Genomic DNA, 24,369 nt, shown 5'->3' with positions numbered 1-24,369 from the left:
AAAAATTAAGTCATGTAAATATATATATACAGTGGGGCAAAAAAGTATTTAGTCAGCCACCAATTGTGCAAGTTCTCCCACTTAAAAAGATGAGAGAGGCCGGTAATTGGCATCATAGGTAGACCTCAACTATGAGAGACAAAATGAGAAAAAAAATCCAGACAATCACATTGGCTGATTTGGAAAGAATATATTTGCAAATTATGGTGGAAAATAAGTATTTGGTCAATATCAAAAGTTCATCTCAATACTTTGTTATATATCCTTTGTTGACAATGACAGAGGTCAGACATTTCCTGTAAGTCTTCACAAGGTTGGCACACACTGTTGCTGGTATGTTGGCCCATTCCTCCATGCAGATCTCCTCTAGAGTAGTGATGTTTTGGGGCTGTCGCTGGGCAACACGGACTTTCAACTCCCTCCAAAGGTTTTCTATGGGGTTGAGATCTGGAGACTGGCTAGGCCACTCCAGGACCTTGAAATGCTTCTTACAAAGCCACTCCTTCATTGCCTGGGCGGTATGTTTGGGATCATTGTCATGTTGGAAGACCCAGCCACGGTTCATCTTCAATTCCCTTGCTGATGGAAGATTTTATATTATGCAATTTTTTTCACATGTATACCTATAACATATCAAAAAGGCTAAAGTTCTCATTTAATTTGTACTCTTTCTACCAGCTCTGCACACATAATTAGAAGGGGAGTGGTTAAAGTATGTTAATTATAATAAAAAGAACCCCTATATCATTTTCTAGCTTGCTCAGCTCCATGGTTTTCTGATTTAGTGGCTTCTGATATAAATGGAGCTGAAACAATAGTAAGAAAAAAGAATGCACAGTTAAAGATTTAGCTTAAAGCACAGTACTTATGTATATATGCAAAATAGAATAAACAGCTCTAGGGTGGCAGGTTCAAGCAAGTAGCTTTGCATTAGATGACAAAGAGCAAATTGCAATAACAAGGGGCAACCTTAACACAGATCTTCTGTTTACTGAGCAAGCTACTTGGTTCATAACATGGATGTAGACAAGTTACCATTTTCGGAACTGGGTTAAAGCAAGAGCTAAGATTTTTAAACTTTTTTTTTTAGCATGTAGGGTCATTTGATAGTACAAACGTTATAAGTCTGTACACTGACTGTAGTGCATGCACCCTACAATGTACAGTCCTGGCCCATTCTTGATATCAGTGTGCATGGGTAGAAGTTATATCATCAGTGACAACCCAGTGGGCAAAGCAAGACGATGAAGCTAGCAAAAGAGGAGAAAGAAATGGCAGAGGCTGACACAGTTGAGGTGGGGGGTACAGTTCAACTTAGGTAGAGTGGGAGGGTGACTTACAGAAAGTTTAGGAAAAGGTACAGCTGTCCTTTAACACCTGATATATTCTACTTTCTAATGAATCAAGTATAATTTTTCTTAAAACGATTTTTGTTTGTTGTTTTTTTAACGGGTAACTTAAACTTGACATTTCTTAATATCATTTGTTATTAACTTGCACGGGACTGAGCATATCACTGGAATAAAGGTGAAAGACCTCCTTCTGCACTGGAATGAAGGTGAAAGACTTCCTTCTGTTAATAAAGACGGAAAATAAATAGCTGTCCATTAACTGCCAAGTTCAAACTTTTCCAATAGCTATAGCAACAATGGATTTAGAATTCTCTGTAGCTACATACATTGTGTTGGCTCTATCCATATTATATATTCTTAATATTCTGTATCAGTGGAGCAAAGGCAATGTCAAAAATTTCCCTCCTGGACCATGGGCTGTGCCACTCATTGGAAATTTACATATTATGGATTTAAAGAAACCTCACTTTACTTATCTAGAGGTAAGACAACTGGTGTACCCAAAATGATATGATGGTTGGCATATATAGTTTTACTTTACTTGGAAAAAGTTTTTGATTTGAAAGGATGCTTTGGAAAAAAATTAAGAAATGTTAAAGCAGTTAAAATATTTACAATTTCAACAAATTATTTTACATTTTCATGGGCAATTATGAGCATTCCTTTTATATTGCATTCATTAAAAAGAATGGAAGGGATTTTCCCCCTGCTGGAATAAACTGGGTCATGCTTTATTGTTTGTTTTTTTCAGTTGACCTTCCTGTGGGCCAACTGTGGGTATAGGATTTCATTTATGGAGGTTTTCCATTTGTTTGTTTTTTTTCTTTTGAATGAACTAGATGGACTTGTGCCTTTTTTCAACCCAAATATTTAATTAGGTAACTATGGAAACATGTTTTAATACAGAGCACTATAACATTCAGAATCTGCCGACCCCCAGGGATGTAGGAAAGTCTCACAAGGGGTTACAGAGCCACATCAAGTGACAAACTGGGTCATAGGACCATGCTGAGAAGTATAAAGTGAAGTCTTAAAGTGTTACTAAACCCAGGACCCTGCATTCACTATATCTGGTCTCTCACAGTACACACAATATGGAAATGCAATTATTTTAGTAAATATAAACTGTTAAATACCTTTTCTTATCAGTAGTATATATCAGTCTTGTGGCTTCTATCAGTATCCAGCTGAGCACTGGTTAAAGCTTGTAGGAGGAGTTTCATTCTGCTCTAGGAGGATGCAGGACCCCTGAACTCTGTCTGGACAGTGCTGATCACATGCACTCTCTCAAGAAAGAAAAACCTCTCTAGCAATACACACCAAATTGAGCATGTGCAGAGTGACTCCACACAATATGTTTTTACACAGTGCAGAGGATTAACCCCTCAGAATATAACATGCATGCTTTACTGCATATATAGATTGATTTCTATGTTGTGACTTTATTAACACTTTAAATCTCTGCAGCATTTTCCTACTTTGACCCTGCCATCTCCAGTGGCATACTTCCCATGGCAAGTTGCTCTTTTGCAGCTGCTGAACTGGAGGATAGATATGTCTCTCAAACATCGCCATGCTCAGCATCGACTTTTATGTTTGTCAAAACTGCTGTCTTTGCAATTGCTCCCATTTCAGCTACTGGAACAGGGGCGGACTGACCATTTGGAAACTCGGGCACTGCCCGAGGGACCGGGTTCAGTAGGGGGACCCATGAGATGCCCCTGGTACCTTTTTCATAGGCTTTTTTGAGTTTGGGCAAGGACACAGGGGCCCCATGATCCCCTATTGCCTGGGGGCCCCATGAATTGTCAGTCCGCCCCTGTACTGGAATCTGCTCCCTTCAGCAAGAATATGGCCTGTGCTACACCACAATGGCAGTTACCCAGACATCATTATTTTGCCCAGAAGGCCATGCTTTGCCTTTAACCATCATGTGGATGGTAAAATGTTTGTGCCACTGTGCCACGCTGTCAGTAGCAGGGTGCACATGACCATGGATGGTGGTGCAGTAAGGAAGGAATGGGAAACTACATATCCATCACCATACACTGGGTTAATCGTCTGGTGGCTAGGAAGTATTCAATGCAGGGCACCCCACTGGAGTTAGTGACAGCTATCAATCAGCTGTTCTCCCATGTCCTCCCTGGCCTCACCCCCCCCCCCCAACTCCTTGGAATCAGAAGTCTCACCCAAGCACCCCAAATATTATACAAAAGATTAAGTGCTGTTTTTTTTCAGATTCTCTAGGGGGGGAGGTCACAGTCACACCAAGCAAGGATTTATGGCAATGGCACAAATCTACAGGTTGCCTTTCACTAAGGAAAAGTCAAACACATACTTTGCCATGCACATGTCCACATCCTTGTGGTGCTGTGGTTCATTATATAATACTCTGGCTTAAAAAAGGTTCTTTGTCAGGCCAGGAGGGTTTTTGGACACTTTTTGCCACTTTAACTGGCCATACTGCACCAATATCAGCTGCATGCCAACTGTCTAATGTATAACAATTTACAGTTCTGGAACGAAGTGTTGGTCATGCTGCAAAGATTGCACCAGCAGCAATGAGTAACTCTCTGGTTAAGGAACACGAACATGCTCTGAGGAGTGAGGACTCTTCTCTCTGCATCAGTGGCTCAGCATTTAGGACATGTTCAGCACTCTGATACCTTTTGAGGAGGAGACCAAAATAATGAGTTAATACGAGGCAGTGATTAGCAACACAATAAATGCAGTAAATAAATTATCTTAAATTGGCAATAGATGGATCAAAATTTTGACATTTCGGCATGGAATGCCAAATCTTGGTCAGTGTGTTGCGGTCTCTCCTTGACCTTGGCTTTGTTTGTATGGTGGAGGAATCTGTTTTTTTTTTTTTGCTCAGCCAGCTAGCTGAATAGAAAAAAAAAATAACCATCTATGGTCAACTGTTAAGCTGAACTGTGACCACATAGAAAAAAACAAGAAAAACAAACTCCCCACTCAAAAAAATCAATAGCTTATTTCAGATAAAAAAAATAAATAAAACTCATAAAGACTAGCATGCAAAGCAGCTTCAGCAGACTGGTCCTCACATAAGTAATGCATGAGTTAAATATCTGTCTTAAAGCACTATTGTAATTTTAATGAAAAATTAAAAGATGAAACAAAGTCAAGTTCATCTAAAAGGTACCATCCCCATCATAAGTATGTACCCTGCAGTAGTCTACAGCATAGCACAGTGATATGACAGAAAACCACAGACTATGTACAGCAACCTGGCACGCTGCTTACATAACACTACTACTACAAACCTTCAATAAGCAATGTTCACACTCCTTATATGATGGGGTAGAGGGGGGAGAGCATGACAACAGGCATCTTGCGGTTCCCCTTAATAGGAGGTATTATTAGTTTTAGATTGATAGAGTGGAGGAAAAACTCAAATTAATGTGCTTTATATCTTTTTGTTTCTGTTTTATCTAAGCTTGCAAAGAAATATGGCCCAGTGTTCAGTGTTCAAATGGGTACAAAAAAAATTGTGGTATTGGCTGGATATGAAACCGTAAAAGATGCTCTTGTCAATCACGCTGAAGAGTTTGGGGAAAGAGGGAAAACTGGAATATTTCAAAAAATGGACAAGGATTTGGGTGAGTCAGTTTTTTGACAGATGTGCTTTAAAACTAATTCCAGGCAGATATAAAAGACACACATTAATACAATGTTGTTTTCAGTAATACTATGTATATTATGTATGTATAATAATATATAATATATGTATATTAAATGTATGTATAATAATACATAATATATGTATATTAAATGCAAGCAGTGTAAGTCAGTCAGTCAGGCATCTGGGTGGATCCCGACATTATTGTCAGGATCCTTGTGGAGCCTGGACCGGCTTCTGACATGTCAACCAACAGTAGGTTTTAGCCCACTGTCAGCTGATTCTAGGTCACAGAAGAGCAAAAGTAAGTATAGTCCTGTGATAAAGAGAAGAGGTTTGGCCATATTTCTGTTTTAACTGCAGCAGAAAAAAACAGGATTTTTAAACACAGACAGGGCTGTGCTGTGTGACAGAACTATGTAAGTTTTAAGAATGGATGAATGTAAATACAAATCCTTTGGCAGATAAAACAGCTACTTATCTTTGTATCTTTGTTTAGCTGTTTCCCTGGAGATCAGATTTAAAGGAAACATGTACTAAGATACACATAGAGGCTACCTATTTTGGTTTTCTTCCAAAATTGTTAACTGAATGTATGTCTCTGGCTTCAATACTTTTTGGGTTACTGCTGTGAACTAAGCATGAAGGTTAGGAAAGTCTAACCTCTGCCCATGACTTATTTGTTTCCCACTCCCTGAACCTACTTGCAATTACACAAACCTGGCTTCAAGTGTCAGATTCTGCCTCTCCCAGGGATGCCTCCACTGTACTCACTAACCCAGACCTAGTGGTCCGAAAGGAGGTGGATTTGGTTTGCTTCTATCCCCACTGAGCACCCTTCAAGTTCTTCCTACCCCCCTCTTTCTATTCTTATCTTCTTTTGAGACTCATTGCATTCAGCTGTTTTCTTCCATTTTTCTTAGGATTGAAGTGATTCATTGGCCTCCTGGACTGTTGTCACGCTTTCTTGATGACTTCTCTGCCTGGCTACCATACTTTCACTCCTCTGAATTACCCGCTGTCATTCTTGGTGATTTTTATCATCCCCATCAATGTTAACTGCCCAGCTACAGTACATCCCAACTTTTCAACTTAACCTCTTCTTTTTACCTAACACAATGGACACTCCCTTCAACCTCACCTCACCAACCCCCCTTTCTTCTCTCTTATCACAACCTCATTACTTTCACAGTGTCCTTGTCTTCAACCACCTATCCCTCCAAGCAGAAAACAATTGCCTGCAGAAACCTTCACCACTTTAATATTTCTCTTTTCTACTCTGCAAGCGACCACCTCTATGAACAAAGTTTTTCCCCTGTTCTGCCCTGACCTGGCCACTTCTCTCTACAACAGTTCACTTTCATGCTCACTGATCTCACTTGCTTCTCTAACTACATGAAGTATTAAGTCCCGACTCATTACAACCTTGGCAGACAGATTATGTAACTATGTATGTAACGACACCAGAAATCTTAATCTTTGGTGTAGAACCAAATCCCAGCAAGCTATATAAATCTGCCTTCTTAAAATACAATTCCTCCCTCCATGCTGCCAAACAAGACTGCTTTGTCACTCTTATTAATACTTTGTCATCCAATCCTCAGTGTCTCTTCTTTGCTTTTAACTCTTTACTTTCTCCACCACCACCTCCACCCAGTAACTCACTCACTGCTAACGAGATTGCCAATCACTTCAAAAACAAGAATTATGCAATTTGTGGGGGCATCTCCACTGCACAGATATCTATCTCACTTAACATACCCTATATAAAACCATCCTCAACTTTCCTCTTTTGATCTTGCCATTACTAAAGAGCTTACTAAAATTTTCTCCAAAGCCTCACCTCATTGCTTTAGTCTCCTCTCGCATTACTAATTTACTATCTGACATATCAGCATGGATGTCACACCACTTCCTCCAACTCAATCTTTGTAAAACTGAGCTCATAATATTACCTCCTGCCTGTGCTCCTTCCCCTGGCTTCTCCATCAAGATCAATAATACAACCATTAGTCCCTCTCCTACGCCAGGGTACTAGGTGTAGTCCTAGACTCTGACCTGTCTTTTCAGCCCCAAATCCAATCACTGTCCAAATCTTGTAGACGTCACCTCCGTAGCATCTCCAAAATATGCCCCTTTTTAATCATTGAAACCACTATGCAACTTATTCACTCCCTTGTTGTTTCTCACCTTGATTATAGCAACTCCCTCCTCATTGGCCTACCTAATCACAGGCTATCCCCTCTTCAGCCTATCATGAATGCTGCTGCCAGACTCATCCACCTTGCCAACCATTCCGTATCTGCCCCCCCCCCTCTGTCAATCCCTCCACTGGCTTCCCATTGCCCAACAAAAAAAATTCAAAATATTAATGATAACATAAAAAGCCATTCACAACTCTGCCCCAAGCTACATTACTAATCTTGTCTCCAAACCATTTTCTCAGCTCATCTCAAGACCTCCTGCTCTCTAGCTCCCTTGTCCCCTCCTCTCATGCATGTCTCTAGGAATTTTCCAGAGCCTCTCTCATCTTCTGGAACTCCCTACCCTAATCTATCCACTTTAGGCGATCCTTAAAAATGTATTTGAGAGGCAGAAGCACTGCAAGATAGGCTGTTACAATGAGGTTACTCATGTACTACACCTCAAAAGGCATATAATAAGGTGTATCACTCTTCCAGGGAGGAGTTTCTGTTTCATAAAAAGACACATTCCAATCCAAATACAGTCAGATTAATCACCCCATTTACTAGGCAGCATGGGCTAATATGCCAGATTATCCAACAGCACTTGTATTTATTGACTAACGACACCATCCTCAAGAAAATATGTTAAGGATTATCCAGAAATTACCTATAAGAAAGCCCAGTCTATTAGGGATATTATTACTAGCAGTTATTTTGAACAGGCAGGACCTAACAAGGATCATCAGGTATGTGGTACTTGGAAATGTGTTTAATGTAATTTTTGTAATTGGATTTATTTAAATCAATCACTGTACTTGCCTGATGGCTAATTATATTCTATCAGACATTACGTAGATTGTCGAACTATTGGCATTGTTTACGTTATGTTCTGTCAATGCAGAGCATTTTATGTGGGCAAGACCAACTTTGGCGTAGAATAAAAGACCATATTTACTACATTAATAACAACTTGCTATCTACCCTGATAGGGAGACATGTGGGACTATGCCATAACAATAATACTGAGGTAGTGAGGTTTGCTGCACTGGAATGCATAAAAGAAAATCCTATAGGAGGTAACTTTCATAAATATATCTTGCAGTGAGAAGCACGCTGTATATACCATCTTAAGGCCACCACACTCCCTGGTTTAAATTAAATTTTAAGCTATAAACCCTATTTATAATCTATTCAATATTGTGGGTTCATTATCACACTTACTTCATTACCATCCCTTCTTTGATTTGCTGTGAGATGTGTCCAATATCAAGCTGTGTCTAACTGCCCTTGCATTTTTGTTATAGATTTGTATTGATTTTTGTGCTTTATGCACCTTGTTGTAATTATCCACTTGATATATATTATGTATTATGCAATATTTTTTATTGTGGTGTTTTGGGCTCTCGGTCTTTTGCAGGTGGCGGTGGCCATAGTTGCCGCTCTTGGGGCTGGTATATATGTCTGCCCACTTTCCCGCCTGGGATTGTGATGATGGGGTGGCTTGCCATGTCCCCGTTCCTTTGGGGGCGGGCCATCCTGTCCCCTGTAAGTGCACCTGCTCCATTGGCTCTTTGGCACATGCGCGTTGCTTTCTCAACGCTGCTTGCATCTGACGTAACTTCCACAGCCACATTTAGGGCGGACACGCCGCACCATCATGGTGACTGACCTCGGTGAGTCACACATGGCGGGCTACGACTGGGAGCTACCACATTTGCTGGGCTTGTTAACAGATGTTAGGTATGAGCTGTTACATTTTCCTTGGCCCCATTGTAGGTTGGTGGTTTTATTGGTTTAATGCGGTACTCATGGTCCTTTTTATAGGAACCCTGTATAAGGATTTGGTGTTTACATATGACATTGCTCCTTCATCTGGATCTGGATTGACCTTCCATGTGCATCTTGCTTCTATGGCAGGTTATAGGTTGAGACAGTTGCCATTTTTGTACAGTTGGCTGAATTGGGTGCAGGGACACACTGGGTGCCTTTGTTGTCATTTTGCCAACTGGGCGTCATGTGCACACCTGTGCCTTTAAAGAGGGATGGGCTCCCTCCAGGCACACTTGCCCTTAATCTATCCATTGATATACTGTGTGTGCTCCCACTGTGGAGGCTCTGGAAATTCTAGAGTTAGGACCGTGGTATATAGAGGACCCTTGATGTGGGACTGAGGCTTACGTATGTATTTGCAATTGTGTGCAAACAAAACCCTCTGTTTTTAACACAAACTGTTATTAAGGGCCAATTTGGTTGTTTTGCAGGCTGGCTGGTAAGTGTGCTGGGAAATCCTTTCTTGTTTGTGAGGTTTCATAGCACATATCTTTTGGTTTTGCACTCAGATCCAAAGCTTTTGGGATGTAGTCAAGTATGTCAGTTTTTTAAATGTAACTCTTCCATTGGATCCATCATATTATCTTTTAGGACTTACATTCAAGGGAATCCCCAAAAATTCCAAAAAATTTGGGATACATATGTTAACAGTAGCTAAACAGCTGATACCTAGATTTTGGAAATCAGCAGAAATCCCAACTTTGAATCATTTGTTAACTTTTATTTCGAGTTTAGATCTATGGAATATGGAATTAGATCTAGATGGGATGTACCAGGGCAAATTCAATGCTATATGGGAGTTGTGGGACCATTCTTCCTTTTGGTAATACAATCTTTTCCATCCCTGATATTTCATAATTTCTTTATCTACTTTATAAAATACTGTTTTAGCAGGTCAATGTTCTACCATACTGTATAAGATACTGTACATGGCAGTGATACTTCGGTACCATCTACATGCATTTTCATATTTCATTATGTTGTCTTAGGTATCAATGATACTGTAGTCCTTTTTCACATGATATCTACATTTATGATATTGACCTATGGTTTCCAACACTCTCAATTAACTGTCATTTATATATGTACCATCCAGTTGTGATGCTTCCAGACCAAGTGTTTTTCTTTGTTGCAGTAGTATCTGACTGTAATTTACCTCAATAAATATTTACAATAATTAAAATTGTAGGGAAAAACCCTCTAAAACATAAAATATAAATATATATCCCCATGCCACTATGGTTCCTTCTGTCTAATTAAAGATGTATACTCACAATGTTGAATTTATTCAGGTGTTGCTCACTCACGTGGCGAAAACTGGAAGGTGATGAGAAGATTTACCCTGACAACCTTGCGTGATTTCGGGATGGGGAAAAGTTCTAGTGAGGAGAAAATTATTGAAGAATGTTCTTACCTAATTAAATGTTTTGAATCTTTAAAAGGTAACATTTGACTGGTTATAACAGGGACAATTCAGTTTCCTAGCACATTATATGCTATTGACTTTTGCTTTAAATTACCATTGCAGGAAAGCCATTTGACAATACAATGATGGTAAATGCTGCAGTGGCGAACATCATTGTGTCATTATTACTTGGACACAGAATGGACTATGAAGATCCACAATTTAAGAGACTTTTGAATTTGACATCAGAAAATGTCAGACTTTTGGGAAGTCTAACAGTTGGGGTAATATATACTGTATTTCCTAATTTTCACCAATTTTTGTTTAGCATAAGCTTTTAACGTAAACTTTGTTTCCCAAAGTGTGGGACATGTACCTCTGTAGCAATCAGCCTTAAACCTTAACATCAACTGGCCATTGCTCTGAACTGCAGAACTGCTCAGGTCTCTGCAATGCACATCTGCTGTATTCGGGAAAGCTAAAGTAGGCTGCTGGACATTCAGCCTTTAACTGATAAAAAGATTAATCTGTCTGCTCATTCCCTATAATTAGGTCTGTCTGACTTATGTCTGCTCATGCTTTATTCCTACAAATTCACTGAACTCTGCACTTGTCTGTGCCACCTACCTGCAATACCCAATTGTCAAGTATTGTTTTGTCTTCCTTTCTAGAATTAGGTTATGCTAAGCATCTTTGTCTGGAAATATCTTATTCATCTGTCTGTTGTCTTTGCTCTTGTAAATCATTGCTTGGATCAACTGTTTTATGACATTCTTGCCCCTGCTGTCACTGTGTGGTTGATTTACTAAAACTGGTGTAAAATCTGGTGCAGCTGTGCATAGAAACCAATCAGCTTTCAGGTTTTATTGTCAAAGCTTAATTAAACAAGCTGAAGTTAAAAGCTGATTGGCTACCATGCACAGCTGCACCAGATTTTGCACTCTCCAGGCTTAGTAAATCAACTCCAGTGGGTTAATTGAACTAAAGATATGGTAGTATACATTCTCCTTGTAGAGGGTTGAAAACAGTTTATCATTTATGTATAGAAAGACATATCTACTAATATTAAATATCACCCAGAGAATAATTGTTTTCATCCAGCTAGGTGTGTATTTGGACATGTACAAGTACTGTAATACTCTGTGGTAAAGTAGTGAGCATTCATGGAAGGGTTCCATTTATGAGTATAGTTCAACCAAAATATCAGCTTCCTGGCAATTGGTGAGTGGCATGTTACTGCACATCTGGAAAGCTTCAGATATGTCTCTCAAAGTCCTTCATAAGGCCATCAATATATTGTACATTCACATCAGTCCCTAACCCTCAACACCCCAAAGACATACTGGTAGGTTAACTGGCTCCTGTCTAAATTTGGCCCTGGTATGTTTAAATGTGAGTTCAATCTAAGGTCCCTAACTCACATTTAAACATACACATACCAAGGCCAATTTAAGACAAGAGCCGATTAGCCTACCAGCATGTCTTTGGGGTGTAGGAGGAAACTGGAGTACCCTGAGGAAACCAACACAGACACAGGGAGAACATGCAAACTCCAGGCAGGCGGTGCCATGGTTGGGATTTTAACCAATGACCCTAGTACTACCAGGCAGAAGTGCTAACCATCTAGACATGTAGAATTATGACAATGAAGGTAAAAAGATATTTTTACATTACCACTTTTCTACAATTTTTGCACAAATGGCAAAATCAGCATTTTTTTGCTAGAAATTACTTTATCCTCCAGACTATACAGTATATATATATATATATATATATATTCTGCAAGCAGCCCTGTATAATAAAATGGTAGTAGTTGCAATTTTTTATGTTGTGTGATATTTGGGCAACTGTTTATCTGTTTATCAAACACATTTTCAGGAAAATTCACCAAAATGAATTTTATTGCAAACAAAATAAAATGCCCACATTTTTGTGAAATATAAAAGATAAGGTTGCATTGAGTAGATACCATACATAATTCTTAAAATTCTGCACACCTGTGAAATTGCACACACAATTTTAAGGTGCACACAGTTTTAAGGCATGAATTTACTAATAGAAATAAGGAGTTCATGCCATCGCTCGCCTCCTTTTAAAAATTCTAGCTTCTTGGCTGTTTCTGACACCAGTGCTTTCCACGAACATATCCTGGAACATGTATGCAGCCAGTGAGTAAAAAAAAATGTCGGAACCCCTGACCTACATGCTTGTCCTGGCTCAGGGGCTCTGAAAGAAGCCTTTGGATTAGGAGTCAGGCACCTAGCCTTTTTAAAAGAAGAGTTCAGGAAATCTCTCATACATAATATATAACAGAATTTTTTAACATTACTATAAGAAAAATTGCAACTACATCACCATTGCAGCTTAACGATTTAATTACTTCATTCTATATTTTAACAGATATATAATATTTTCCCATTCTTGGGTTTTCTTCCTGGTAACCACAAAACTATCATGAAAAATGTGGAGGAAATGTTTGAATTTATTACAAAAACATTCATAAAACATCTGAAGAGCTTAGATGAGAACGACCAGAGAAGTTTCATTGACGCATTTCTTGTGAGGCAAAAAGAGGTAAATTTATGTCTTACAAATTATATCAGGCAAATTCTCTGTCCAGCCAGAAGCGTATTCCGTGGGGATTCCGGAGATGAGATGTTGTGGATCTCTGGCTCTGTATATCTATTCTCTCTTAGGTCTATTTGAAGGCAAACAGTGAATTGAAAATTAGGCTTGTTTCCTCCAAACTTCTTTTTAGTCTCAGCTAGTGGTATCCAAACTGTGGGTCTTTGCTCACCTCTATCCTGCCCTCGGGGTACTATTACTCCCACTGAAACCAACAAGGAAACACCATTTATTCCACTGGCACCAACTATGGGGCATTTTTTCCTCCAATGACACCAATGATGGGGCACAATTCCTCCCACTAATATAAACAATTAGGTACTATTCCTCCAACTAATTCCAAGAATGGGGCACTATTCCTTCCTTTGATACCAATGATGGGGCACTATTCCTCCCACTGACACCAATGATGGGGCACTATTCCTCCCACTAAAACCAATGATGGGGCACTATTCCTTCCACTAAAACCAATGATGGGGCACTATTCCTCCTACTAAAACCAATGACGGGGCACTATTCCTCCCACTAATACCATTGATGGGGTACTATTCCTCCTAGTAATACCAATGATGGGGTACTATTCCTCCTAGTAATACCAATGATGGGGCACTGTTCCTCCAACTAATACTAATGATAGGGCAATATTCCTCCTAGTAATACCGATCCTTCCACTGACTACAAGCACAATGTCATTTTTTTTACTCCTACTGATGATGGGACATTTTCTACTCCCACTGGGCACTCCAACACTACTAAAGTCTGAAGGACAGTAAACCTTTGGAGATCCCTGGTCTAAGCAGATAATCTGCGTGTTACTCAGGTGAACTGATAGGTAAGCAGAATTAAAGAGAAAGATAGATAAATAGATAGAGAGATAGATAGATAGATAGATAGATAGATAGATAGATAGATAGATAGATAGGCAAGACACCACAGGGAAACATTTTCTGACCCCCAACATGTGGAACATCATGTATTTACCCCATGTATATATTTGCACAGCCCAATAGCAATTTATAGACCCTTTTTCATACTGAACATGACTCAGTAGACTGAAGCACAATATTCCAGTGATGTGATCTCAGGTTTAACACCATAAAGCCCTGAGACATTGTGGCATTATTTTGCCACCAGGTGGCTGGCTACAGGGAAAAGCTCACCATACTCTCTGTGTTGCCCCTATGATTTGCAGGAGGCTGTCAACCCGCATTCCTACTTTCATAATGAAAATCTAATCAGACTGGTAAGGAATCTTTTTACTGCGGGAATGGAGACAACATCAAGCACTCTGCGCTGGGGTCTGCTGCTTATGATGAAATACCCAGAGATACAAGGTATTATATTTATTAAGGCAAAAATGTACAGTAGTTTGAAAAGAATAGGAAATAGGCAAATAAATGTCTTTATCTGAGAAATCATAGTAGACAGGTTTTACTCACCTTCTCTGTGCTTCTCCCACTGCCCTGCTACAGGTTCCCGGAGACATGAATGTGTGAGGCTGAGGTGGGGTTCTCAAGAGTCTTTCACAATTTGCACATACAGTGAAATTCATAAAAAGCATTGTAGGCACTCTTTAAATTTCCATCTCACAGCTGCATCACAAATGTTGGTGCTTGATTCATATACCTGTAGGAAACTGGTACATGAATTTGTCACAGGAGGTGGCCGGCACTAAGACAGAAGTATCAATACTCAGTGCAGCTCAGAAACATTGAGCCTAATAAAATCACTAGCTTAGCTTTACTAACCTCCTTCCGCAACAACTGTACTAAGCTTAGGTTCACACTGGTGCAGTGGGATTTTGAGCTAATGTTCAATGTGATTTCTTTACTAATGCGACTCATCCCTTCTGTCAGCCAGCACGGACTAGTCATTGGTTAAGTAGCCGACACCTACTGGCTTCCTAACAACGATGCGTCATTCCTGCTGTCAGTGGAGGATTCCCCACTGACAGCAGAATGTAAACAACAGAAGCAGCATTGGAAAAAAAACAGTGAGGGGGTCCCCTCTAGCCATACCAGGCCCTTTGGGTCTATTATGGATTTTAAGGGAGACCCTACACCAACCCCCCCCCCAATATTTGTGGGTTCTCCCCCAAATCAATAACAGACCCTTAGGTCTGGTATGGATTTAAGGGGAAACCCACGCCAAAAAAATGGCATGGGGGGTCCCCCCAAAATCCTTACAAGACCCTTATTCGAGTATGTAGCCTGGAAGGCCAGGAAAGGGGGAGGGGGAGCAAGCAAGCAAACCCACCTGCAAATCATACCAGTCCGTATGCCCTCAACATGGGGAAGGCACTTTTTCAAGGGGGACCATCCTGGTAAAGCACCTTGTCCTCATGTTGATGAGGTCCTCTTCCCCACAACCTTGATGTTTGGTGGGTTTTTTTTTATTCTGGTCTGCGACTGGCTTTCATCATGATTGATGATGGATTTACTTTGGAGGACATGTTTATTAATTTATTTTAATGAAAGACTTTTAGAAAACTGTCTTGTGTTTTTATTTACTTTTGACATTTTTTTGGTGAATGAGCAGGGATACTATGTACACAATAATCATTCACATGGGAGTAGCCATGATCTGAAGGGCCTCTTCTTAAAGATTCCGATAAGCTAATCCCCCCCCCCTCACCCCCCAGTCACTGGACCAGGGTTGTGGGTGAGAGGCCCTTGTCCTCATCAACAAAATACCTTCCCATGTTGAGGGCCTGTGGCCTGGTATAGTTCAGAAGTGGAGGGGGGAACTGTTCACTCACCCCCTCCCCCCTTTCCGGGCCTGCTGGGCTGAATGCTCGGACAAGGGTCTGGTATGGATTTTGGAGGGCCCCACCCCATTTTTTTGGGTGGAGTTCCCCTTTGAACCTGGTATGGATTTAGCAGGGACCTATCACATACCTGGTAGCTGAGCCTGACATAATGAGGAAGGCCTCTCTTACACCTCTGACTTGGGGCCTCTGGTAGTGTAATCAGAAGGCACAGGATTGCAGAGTGGCATGAATGCCTGTAAGTCTTGCTAGCAGCAGAGAAAGTGTCCACGCTGGGCAGATGAAGTGGTCAGGGGTCTTCAGTAAGGCAGGCACATTGACACACAGCTGGGCAACAGACTGAAGACAGATGAAACAGTGCCTGGTAGCAGACTGTAGATCGGCAGGATCAGCAGAGTGGTAGGCGAGTACCAGTGGCAGCAGGCAAGTAGCAGTCAGACATTCCCGGTCATACACAGGCAGGGCGGATCAGGTACAAGGCACAAGCAGAAGTGTGGTCTAGGTACAAGCCAGATCTGGAAGCTGATCAGTGAAGCAGAAGCCAATGGAACAAACAGAAGCGGATATCAGAGGACAAGCCGAGGTCAGTCCAGGCAGAGTTCAGAGGGTAGTAAGGACAATCTGGGTCAGATAACTTGAATCATGATACAGGATCACAGGAACACAGGAAACAAAGGAGGCTGAAAACAAAGCAGCACTGATCCTGAGCACTAGTCCAGTTTAAATAGACAGTTTGATGTCAGCATCTGTCACAAGTGTACGTGTGAGCCTGCGTGCACAAATATTCACAAGGGTATGAGCATCAATGTGCGTGTGCTTATGCCCATGCGCATTAGCACTTGCCCAATTTTTGTGAGCAAGAGATTTAAAATGTATTAGCCTGTGCACAGAAGTCTGTACAGAAGATCCATCCTGACAGGACCCCATGCTTTTGTTATTATTATTATATTTTTTTTTTTTACGTGGGGCCCCTCTTAAAATTTTTACCAGACCCGAAGAGCCTGGTATGGATTGGGGGGGGGGGGGGGGGGGTGTGTCCCAAATCTGTTTATATTTCAATACTGGCTTTCTTATTTACATTCAGTCAGGATTCCCCACTGGCAGCAGGGATAACTAATCTTTGTTTAGGGAGCCGTTGGGTGCTAGCTCCTTAACAACCAATGACTCTTCCCAGCTGTTGACTGCTGGGACAGCCACTGGTTGTTAGGATTTCAGTGGGTGCCATACTAGACCTTTATCTTAACTGAGGGTCTCGTGTAGATGTTAATGTAACAAAAAGAAAAAAATAGACCTTGGTATGCATTTTAAGGAGGGATTCTACACTTATGACAAGAAACAAAGTGTGGGCTCCCCCACAAATTTCATATCAGACCCTTAACTGAGCATGCAACCTAGTAGGCCAGGAAAGGGGGAAAGTGTGTACCCTCCCCTCCTTGTAAACCTTAACAGGCCCTATGCCATTAATATGGGGGAGTACTTTACCAGAGGAAAGCCCTTTGAAAAGGCACCTTGTTCACATGAAGCTACAAAATTACCAAATATGATTGGATGCAGCTGCTGTTTTGCCTAAAAACAATCATTCATCTCCTCACTTTTTAATCAAATTATGTTGGACAGAAGGGTGGTGAAAGAGAAACCCACCAAGACAATTTTTTCTGATTCATCAAGAACTGGCCAAAATTCCCATAATGTATGGCCAGCTTAACACATAGCTTGTCATAGTATTTGGTTACCATGTAAGAAGAACAAAAAAATGCTGGCAAGAAAAAATATATTTTAATCCTTTTACTTTTTATTATTACCTCCAGAGAAAGTGCAACAAGAAATCTCCAAAGTTGTTGGGTTAGCACAACCTACGTACAGCCATCGGGGACAGATGCCTTATACGAATGCCGTCATACATGAGATCCAGAGGTTCGCCGATCTTGTACCCCTCAATCTTCCTCATGAGACAACTAGAGATGTCACTTTTAGGGGCTATTTTATCCCAAAGGTAGCTGTTTGAGATCCTTTAAAATTCAATTATAGGCTACTAATACACCATAGCATTAAAAGGAAAATGTGATTTTACTGAGGATATCATTTGAGTTGAGAAGAAAAATGCTTTCTTATTATAAACCACACAAAATGTTTTATTTAGACCAGAGTTGTTCTTTAAATTAAACCAGAAGAGTAGCTTTCTCACTTACTGTATATACTCAAGTATAAGCCGACCCGAATATAAGCCGAGGTACCTAATTTTACCACAAAAAACTGGGAAAAACTATTGACTCGAGTATAAGCCGAGGGTGGGAAATGAGGCACCTACTAGTCAATGTAAAAAATTGGTGTCAGTGGGAGGAATAGTGCCCCATCATTGGTGTCAGTGGGAGGAATAGTGCCCCATCATTGGTATCACTGGGAGGAATAGTGCCCCATCGTTGGTGTCAGTGGGAGGAATAATGCCCCATCATTTGTATCAGTGGGAGGAATAGTGCCCCATCATTGGTGTCAGTGGGAGGAATAGTGCCCCATCATTGGTGTCAGTGGGAGGAATAGTGCCCCATCATTGGTGTCAGTGGGAGGAATAGTGCCCCATCATTGGTGTCAGTGGGAGGAATAGTGCCCCATCATTGGTGTCAGTGGGAGGAAGAGTGCCCCATCATTGGTGTCAGTGGGAGGAATAGTGCCCCATCATTGGTATCAGTGGGAGGAATAGTGCCCCATCATTGGTGTCAGTGGGAGGAATAGTGCCCCATCATTGGTGTCAGTAGGAGGAATAGTGCCCCATCATTGGTATCACTGGGAGGAATAGTGCCCCATCATTGGTGTCAGTGGGAGGAATAGTGCCCCATCATTGGTATCAGTGGGAGGAATAGTGCCCCATCATTGGTGTCAGTGGGAGGAATAGTGCCCCATCATTGGTGTCAGTAGGAGGAATAGTGCCCCATCATTGGTATCACTGGGAGGAATAGTGCCCCATCGTTGGTGTCAGTGGGAGGAATAATGCCCCATCATTAGTATCAGTGGGAGGAATAGTGCCCCATCATTGGTGTCAGTGGGAGGAATAGTGCCCCATCGTTGGTGTCAGTGGGAGGAATAATGCCCCATCATTAGTATCAGTGACACCAATGATGCGGCACTATTCCTCCCACTGACACCAATGACACTTGCTGACCCCTGTTGCAGTATGGTGCTGCTGCAGCCAGCATATGTGGTTGCAGCAGCACCTCTGCACTGCACACTTACCGGCTTTTCCCTCACTCGATTTTCGTGGGTCCGCTCGGCTCCGCCTCCTCGCCCGTGATTGGCCGCCTGTGTACCTTTCCTGAGCTACAGTTCTGGAGGCCAATCACCGGTGAGGAGGCGGAGCCGAGCGGCAGGAGTGAGGGAGTGGCCGGAGTGACGGAAGGAGCAGCGCTTCCTGGATGGATCATCGGGAGCTAGGTAAGAGACAGCAGCCCTCTGCCCACCCCTGTACGCGCCCCCCTTGACGGAGCCTCGCGCCCCCCCTGGGGGGCGCACCCCACTATCTGCAGATGTTGACTCGAGTATAAGCCGAGGGGGCCGTTTTTCAGCACAAAAAATGTGCTGAAAAACTCGGCTTATACTCGAGTATATACGGTAATACAATTTTTATGTAAGACTTATTTTCTATTTATTTTAGGAAACATATATAATTCCTCTATTGTCCTCTGTATTGCGAGACAAGACACAGTTTGAAAAACCGGAGGAATTCTACCCAAATCATTTCCTAGATTCCCATGGAAATTTTGTAAAGAAAGATGCCTTTATGCCATTCTCTGCAGGTTTGTATTTCTCTCTGCTGCATCATCACAGCTGCCCTCATTTCATTATATGGAAATGGTTATAACTAATCAATACAATCACATCTGTGTAAACAGAATTGTTCCTGGAGCATATTTAAAGATAATCTGTCACTTTGTCTATTATAAGTCCTCATGCACACTGGACGTTTTTACAGCGGCTGTTTTTGGCTTTTGGCATTTTTTCTACAGCCAGTAAACTCCCCAGCATGTTTTCCTATGTGTCCATAGGCTGTAATCAGCATTTTTTGGCTTGAAAACACCCCCCAGAACTAGTGGGTTTCAAGAGGAGTTGTTAGAGCTGTAAAAACGCTCCAACGCTGAACAATGAGGCAAAACACAGTAAATTGCAGTAAAACACTGTAAACCGTGGCAAACCAGCATTTTTGGAAATGGGGTCCCTTCCTCACATCAACTGCCAGAAAGATGTGGAGGTCCATTGGGGTAAATTTAAGAATTTGGAAGCCCCCTTTAAAATAAGGATGCACCAGGTACATCTCTCTCCTATGTGACTGAGTAAGGGATACATTATACCTAGAGATGAGCGAATCGAACATGACGAAGTGGAATTCGTTTCGAATATTAGGAAAAATTCGATTCGCGCCGAATCCGAAAATTAGCAAAGTTCGGATGCACGAATCAAATTTTCCCTGATCGGCCGATTTTCATCCCTTCTACAGCCGGCAAAAAGTGTCCCTGCTCCGCTATTTCTGACAGTTCTCTGACAGTTCCTTCACATTTACAGCGGTTGAAACATTGTATCTATTTGTTTCCATTTAGGATACAGATGTTTTTATTCAGAAACAAATAGGTACAATGTTTCAACCGCTGTAAATGTGAAGGAACTGTCAGAGAACTGTCAGAAATAGCGGAGCTCTCTGCAGATACACTTTTTGCTGGACTGGAATTCTTCTTATTTTCATCCTACTTCTTCTTCTTTTTCATCCTCATTCTCTTCTTCTTCTTCTTAATCCTCATCCTCTTCTTCTTCTTCTTCTTCTTCATCCTCTTCCTCTTCTTCTTCTTCTTCATCCTCATCCTCTTCTTCATTCTCATTCTCTTCTTCTTCATCCTCATCCTCTTCTTCTTTATCCTTATCCTCTTCTTCTTCTTCTTCATCATCATCCTCATCCTCTTCATCCTCATCCTCCTCCTCTTCTTCTTCTTCTTCTTCTTCTTCTTCATCATCCTCATCCTCTTCTTCTTCTTCTTCTTCTTCTTCTTCTTCTTCTTCTTCTTCTTCCTCACCATCATCCTCTTCTTCTTCTTCATCCTCATCCTCTTCTTCATCCTCATCCTCTTCTTCTTCTTCTTCTTCTTCTTCTTCTTCTTCTTCATCATCCTCATCTTCTTCTTCTTCTTCTTCTTCTTCTTCTTCTTCTTCTTCTTCATCCTCATCCTCTTCTTCTTCTTCTTCATCATCATCTTCATCTTCTTCTTCTTCATCATCCTCATCCTCATCCTCTTCTTCTTCTTCTTCTTCTTCTTCTTCCTCATCCTCTTCTTCTTCTTCTTCTTCCTCATCCTCATCCTCTTCTTCTTCTTCTTCATCCTCAACCTCATCCTCTTCTTCTTCTTCATCCTCATCTTCTTCATCATCCTCATCCTCTTCTCCTCTTCTTCTTCTTCTTCTTCTTCATCCTCATCCTCTTCTTCTTCTTCTTCCTCATCCTCATCCTCCTCTTCTTCTTCTTCTTCATCATCCTCATCTTCTTCTTCTTCTTCATCATCATCCTCATCCTCACCATCATCCTCTTCTTCTTCTTCATCCTCATCCTCTTCTTCATCCTCATCCTCTTCTTCTTCTTCTTCTTCTTCTTCTTCTTCCTCATCCTCATCCTCTTCTTCTTCTTCTTCTTCCTCATCCTCATCTTCTTCATCCTCATCCTCTTCTTCTTCTTCTTCTTCTTCTTCTTCTTCATCCTCATCCTCTTCTTCTTCTTCTTCTTCTTCTTCTTCTTCATCCTCATCCTCTTCTTCTTCTTCTTTTTTTTCATCCTCATCCTCTTCTTCTTCATCCTCATCCTCTTCTTCTTCTTCATCCTCTTCTTCTTCTTCTTCATCCTCCTCCTCCTCCTCTTCTTCTACTTCTTCATCCTCATCCTCTTCTTCTTCTTCCTCACCATCATCCTCTTCTTCTTCATCATCCTCATCCTCTTCTTCATCCTCATCCTCTTCTTCTTCTTCTTCTTCATCCTCATCCTCATCCTCTTCTTCTTCTTCTTCTTCTTCTTCTTCTTCTTCTTCCTCATCCTCTTCTTCTTCTTCTTCTTCATCCTCATCCTCCTCTTCTTCTTCTTCTTCTTCATCCTCATCCTCATCCTCTTCTTCTTCTTCTTCATCCTCATCCTCTTCTTCTTCTTCTTCTTCCTCTTCCTCATCCTCTTCTTTTTCATCCTCTTCTTCCTCTTCTTCTTCTTCATCCTCTTCTTCATCCTCTTCCTCTTCTTCTTTTTCTTCTTTTTGTCTTCCTCTTGCAGGTCACTGCTCATGCGCAGATTTTTTATCGGCAAAAAATCGTCCGATTTGCCCACTATTGCCGCGAAAATCGGCCGATCGGCAAAATCGGCCGATTTTTTTTCCAACTTTACAGAAAAAAAAACGGCCAAAATACCGAAAAACGGCCGACCAAATAGCCCACTAACGATCCGAAAATCGGCCGATTTTCGACCCATCTATGGCCTGCATTAGGGCCACAGAGACTTTAGGGCCACAGAATCGTTACTCAGGGACACAGAATCGTTACTCAGGGACACAGAATTGTTACTCAGGGACACAGAATCATTACTTAGGGCCACAGCTATCAAAAAATTGAAAATTTAAAGTGACATACACCCTTTTTTTTTTTGGTGGCTGTCGTGCACAGTTGGTGCTGCAGTTTGCCGATTGTGCAAAATAAACTGACTTTCTGCTTCACAACCACTATTGTACGTTCAAAGAGTTAAATCCATTTACACGCCGGCTGGCGGTAATTTTTTTTTGGTGATTAGTGCATTCCAGTGACACAAACGTACAGTTTCCAGCCAACGGCAAGCTGCAATTGACCGATTGTGTACAATAAACTGACTTTCTGCTTCACAACCACTATTGGCCTTCAATTGAAGCTGCTTCTGCTCCGCCACTCTGCCATTGGACTCTTGATACTCGTCTCCCCACACTGCTGCTGGGGGGACTTTTTAACATAGACCTGTGTATGGCCTTCAATTGAAGCTGCTTACGCTTCACCACTCTGCCATGGGCCCCTGTACCGCCTCCTCATGCTGCTGCCAGGTCCAGAGTGTGTCATGGGTCCCTGTACGGCCTCCCATTGCTGCTGTCTCCATCGCCACACTCTGCCATGTGCCACTTTCAGGTCTCCTCACACTGCTGGTGGGTTCCATTTTGTCATAGGGTGCTGTATGGCCTCCCATTGCTGCTGCCTCCACCGCCACACTGTGGCTCCACACTCTGGTTTTGGCCCCGTGACTGCCCAAATGAGTGAAGTGTGCGGTGATTCTAAGATCGACGGCACTCATCTGCATGTCATACTGACTGACAGTATTATTTCTCTTCCCCAGCAGACTCCAAGGGCATTTAAATTAAAGGTACAGTGTTCTGCACTAATATAAAGGCTCTCTGAAGCCTAGAAACCCTTTTAATAAGTTAAATTCGCAGCGAATAAATTCGCATTGAATCGAATAAATTCGCATTGAATCGAATTTATTCCGCAAATTCGGCGAATCAGCCGAATCGAATTTTTGAATAATTCGCTCATCTCTAATTATACCCCTGGTTACTCACTCACAAAAAATTGACAAAGTAAATAAATACACCACTTGGAATTCGGGGGGACCTCACAGCATTTTTTGGTAGGGGATTATGTAGGGTCTCCCTTTAAAATGCCAGACACCTATCTATTGTAAAGGCCTGGTATGAATTTTTGGGAGAAACCCGGCACCTATTTTTTTAAATTTAACATCATCACACCCTAACAACCAAAGATTGTGCAGCTGCCTGCTTCCTAGCGATCGTGACATTATCAATTGCAGGAGCTAGCTTGCATTGCTTCCGTGGTTGATAGCCAGTTGCATCTTAGCAACCAAAGATACTTGCAGCCTGAACAGCAGGTAGTTTTCACTAAATGACTGACTTTTGGCTGCAGCCAAAGGTTCACTTTAGCAGAAGGGAGAAAGCACTATTTACTTCACCCATTTGCTGAATTGTGAATACCTAAAGTTTGCATATATCCTGGCCAGCAGCATACATGGACCCTATCCATACTCTTGAACAACATGCTTTTGGACACTTACAATAATGACCTCTCTTGGCTTGGCTTTCTGTTAAACTGTTAAAGAGGTACTATACTGGCTTTATTCATCACTTATGCGACACTTCTCTTCTTTCAGGACGTAGAGCCTGCGCTGGAGAAAATTTGGCTAGAATGGAGCTTTTCATTTTTTTTACCAGCTTGCTGCAGAAGTTCACGTTCCATTTTCCTCCTGAAATCGGAGATTCAGATCTAATGCCAGATGTTGGATTTACCAATATGCCAAAACAGCACAGGATCTGTGCTGTTCCCCGGTTTTAAAATTAATTTACAAAGCTTTAAAGTATAGAAATAAGATTTAGGAATAATTGGCTTCTGTATGTTAGCAAGCAAATCAAGCAAGCTTGTAAATGTTCCCTTTTGTCTTTTTTTCCTTTCTCCTGTGGTTCACTGAGCACCCTACTGGAAACCCCAGCAGATCTATCAGCTCAAATTTTCTTTCTCGT

At 41.5% G+C, this 24,369-nt stretch overlaps 1 protein-coding gene across 1 annotated transcript; it reads left to right on the top strand.

The window, feature by feature from the left end:
• The first annotated feature begins 1,648 nt into the window (after positions 1-1,648).
• LOC149455564 (cytochrome P450 2K1-like) lies at positions 1,649-24,369 on the top strand. Its single transcript, XM_089685985.1, has 9 exons — positions 1,649-1,834; positions 4,816-4,978; positions 10,307-10,456; positions 10,543-10,703; positions 12,820-12,993; positions 14,237-14,378; positions 17,620-17,804; positions 19,458-19,599; positions 24,003-24,369. The coding sequence occupies exons 1-9, from the start codon at positions 1,649-1,651 to the stop codon at positions 24,182-24,184; spliced, it is 1,485 nt and encodes a 494-aa protein (XP_089542111.1). The 3' UTR covers positions 24,185-24,369.

The sequence above is a fragment of the Staurois parvus genome, unplaced genomic scaffold (assembly GCF_062004578.1).
Source record: "Staurois parvus isolate SC_StPar_1 unplaced genomic scaffold, SC_StPar_1.0 ptg000390l, whole genome shotgun sequence".
Lineage (NCBI taxonomy): Eukaryota > Metazoa > Chordata > Amphibia > Anura > Ranidae > Staurois > Staurois parvus.
The sequence above is the reverse complement of the archived record's forward strand: the minus strand, read 5'-3'. Positions and strand labels throughout refer to the sequence as shown.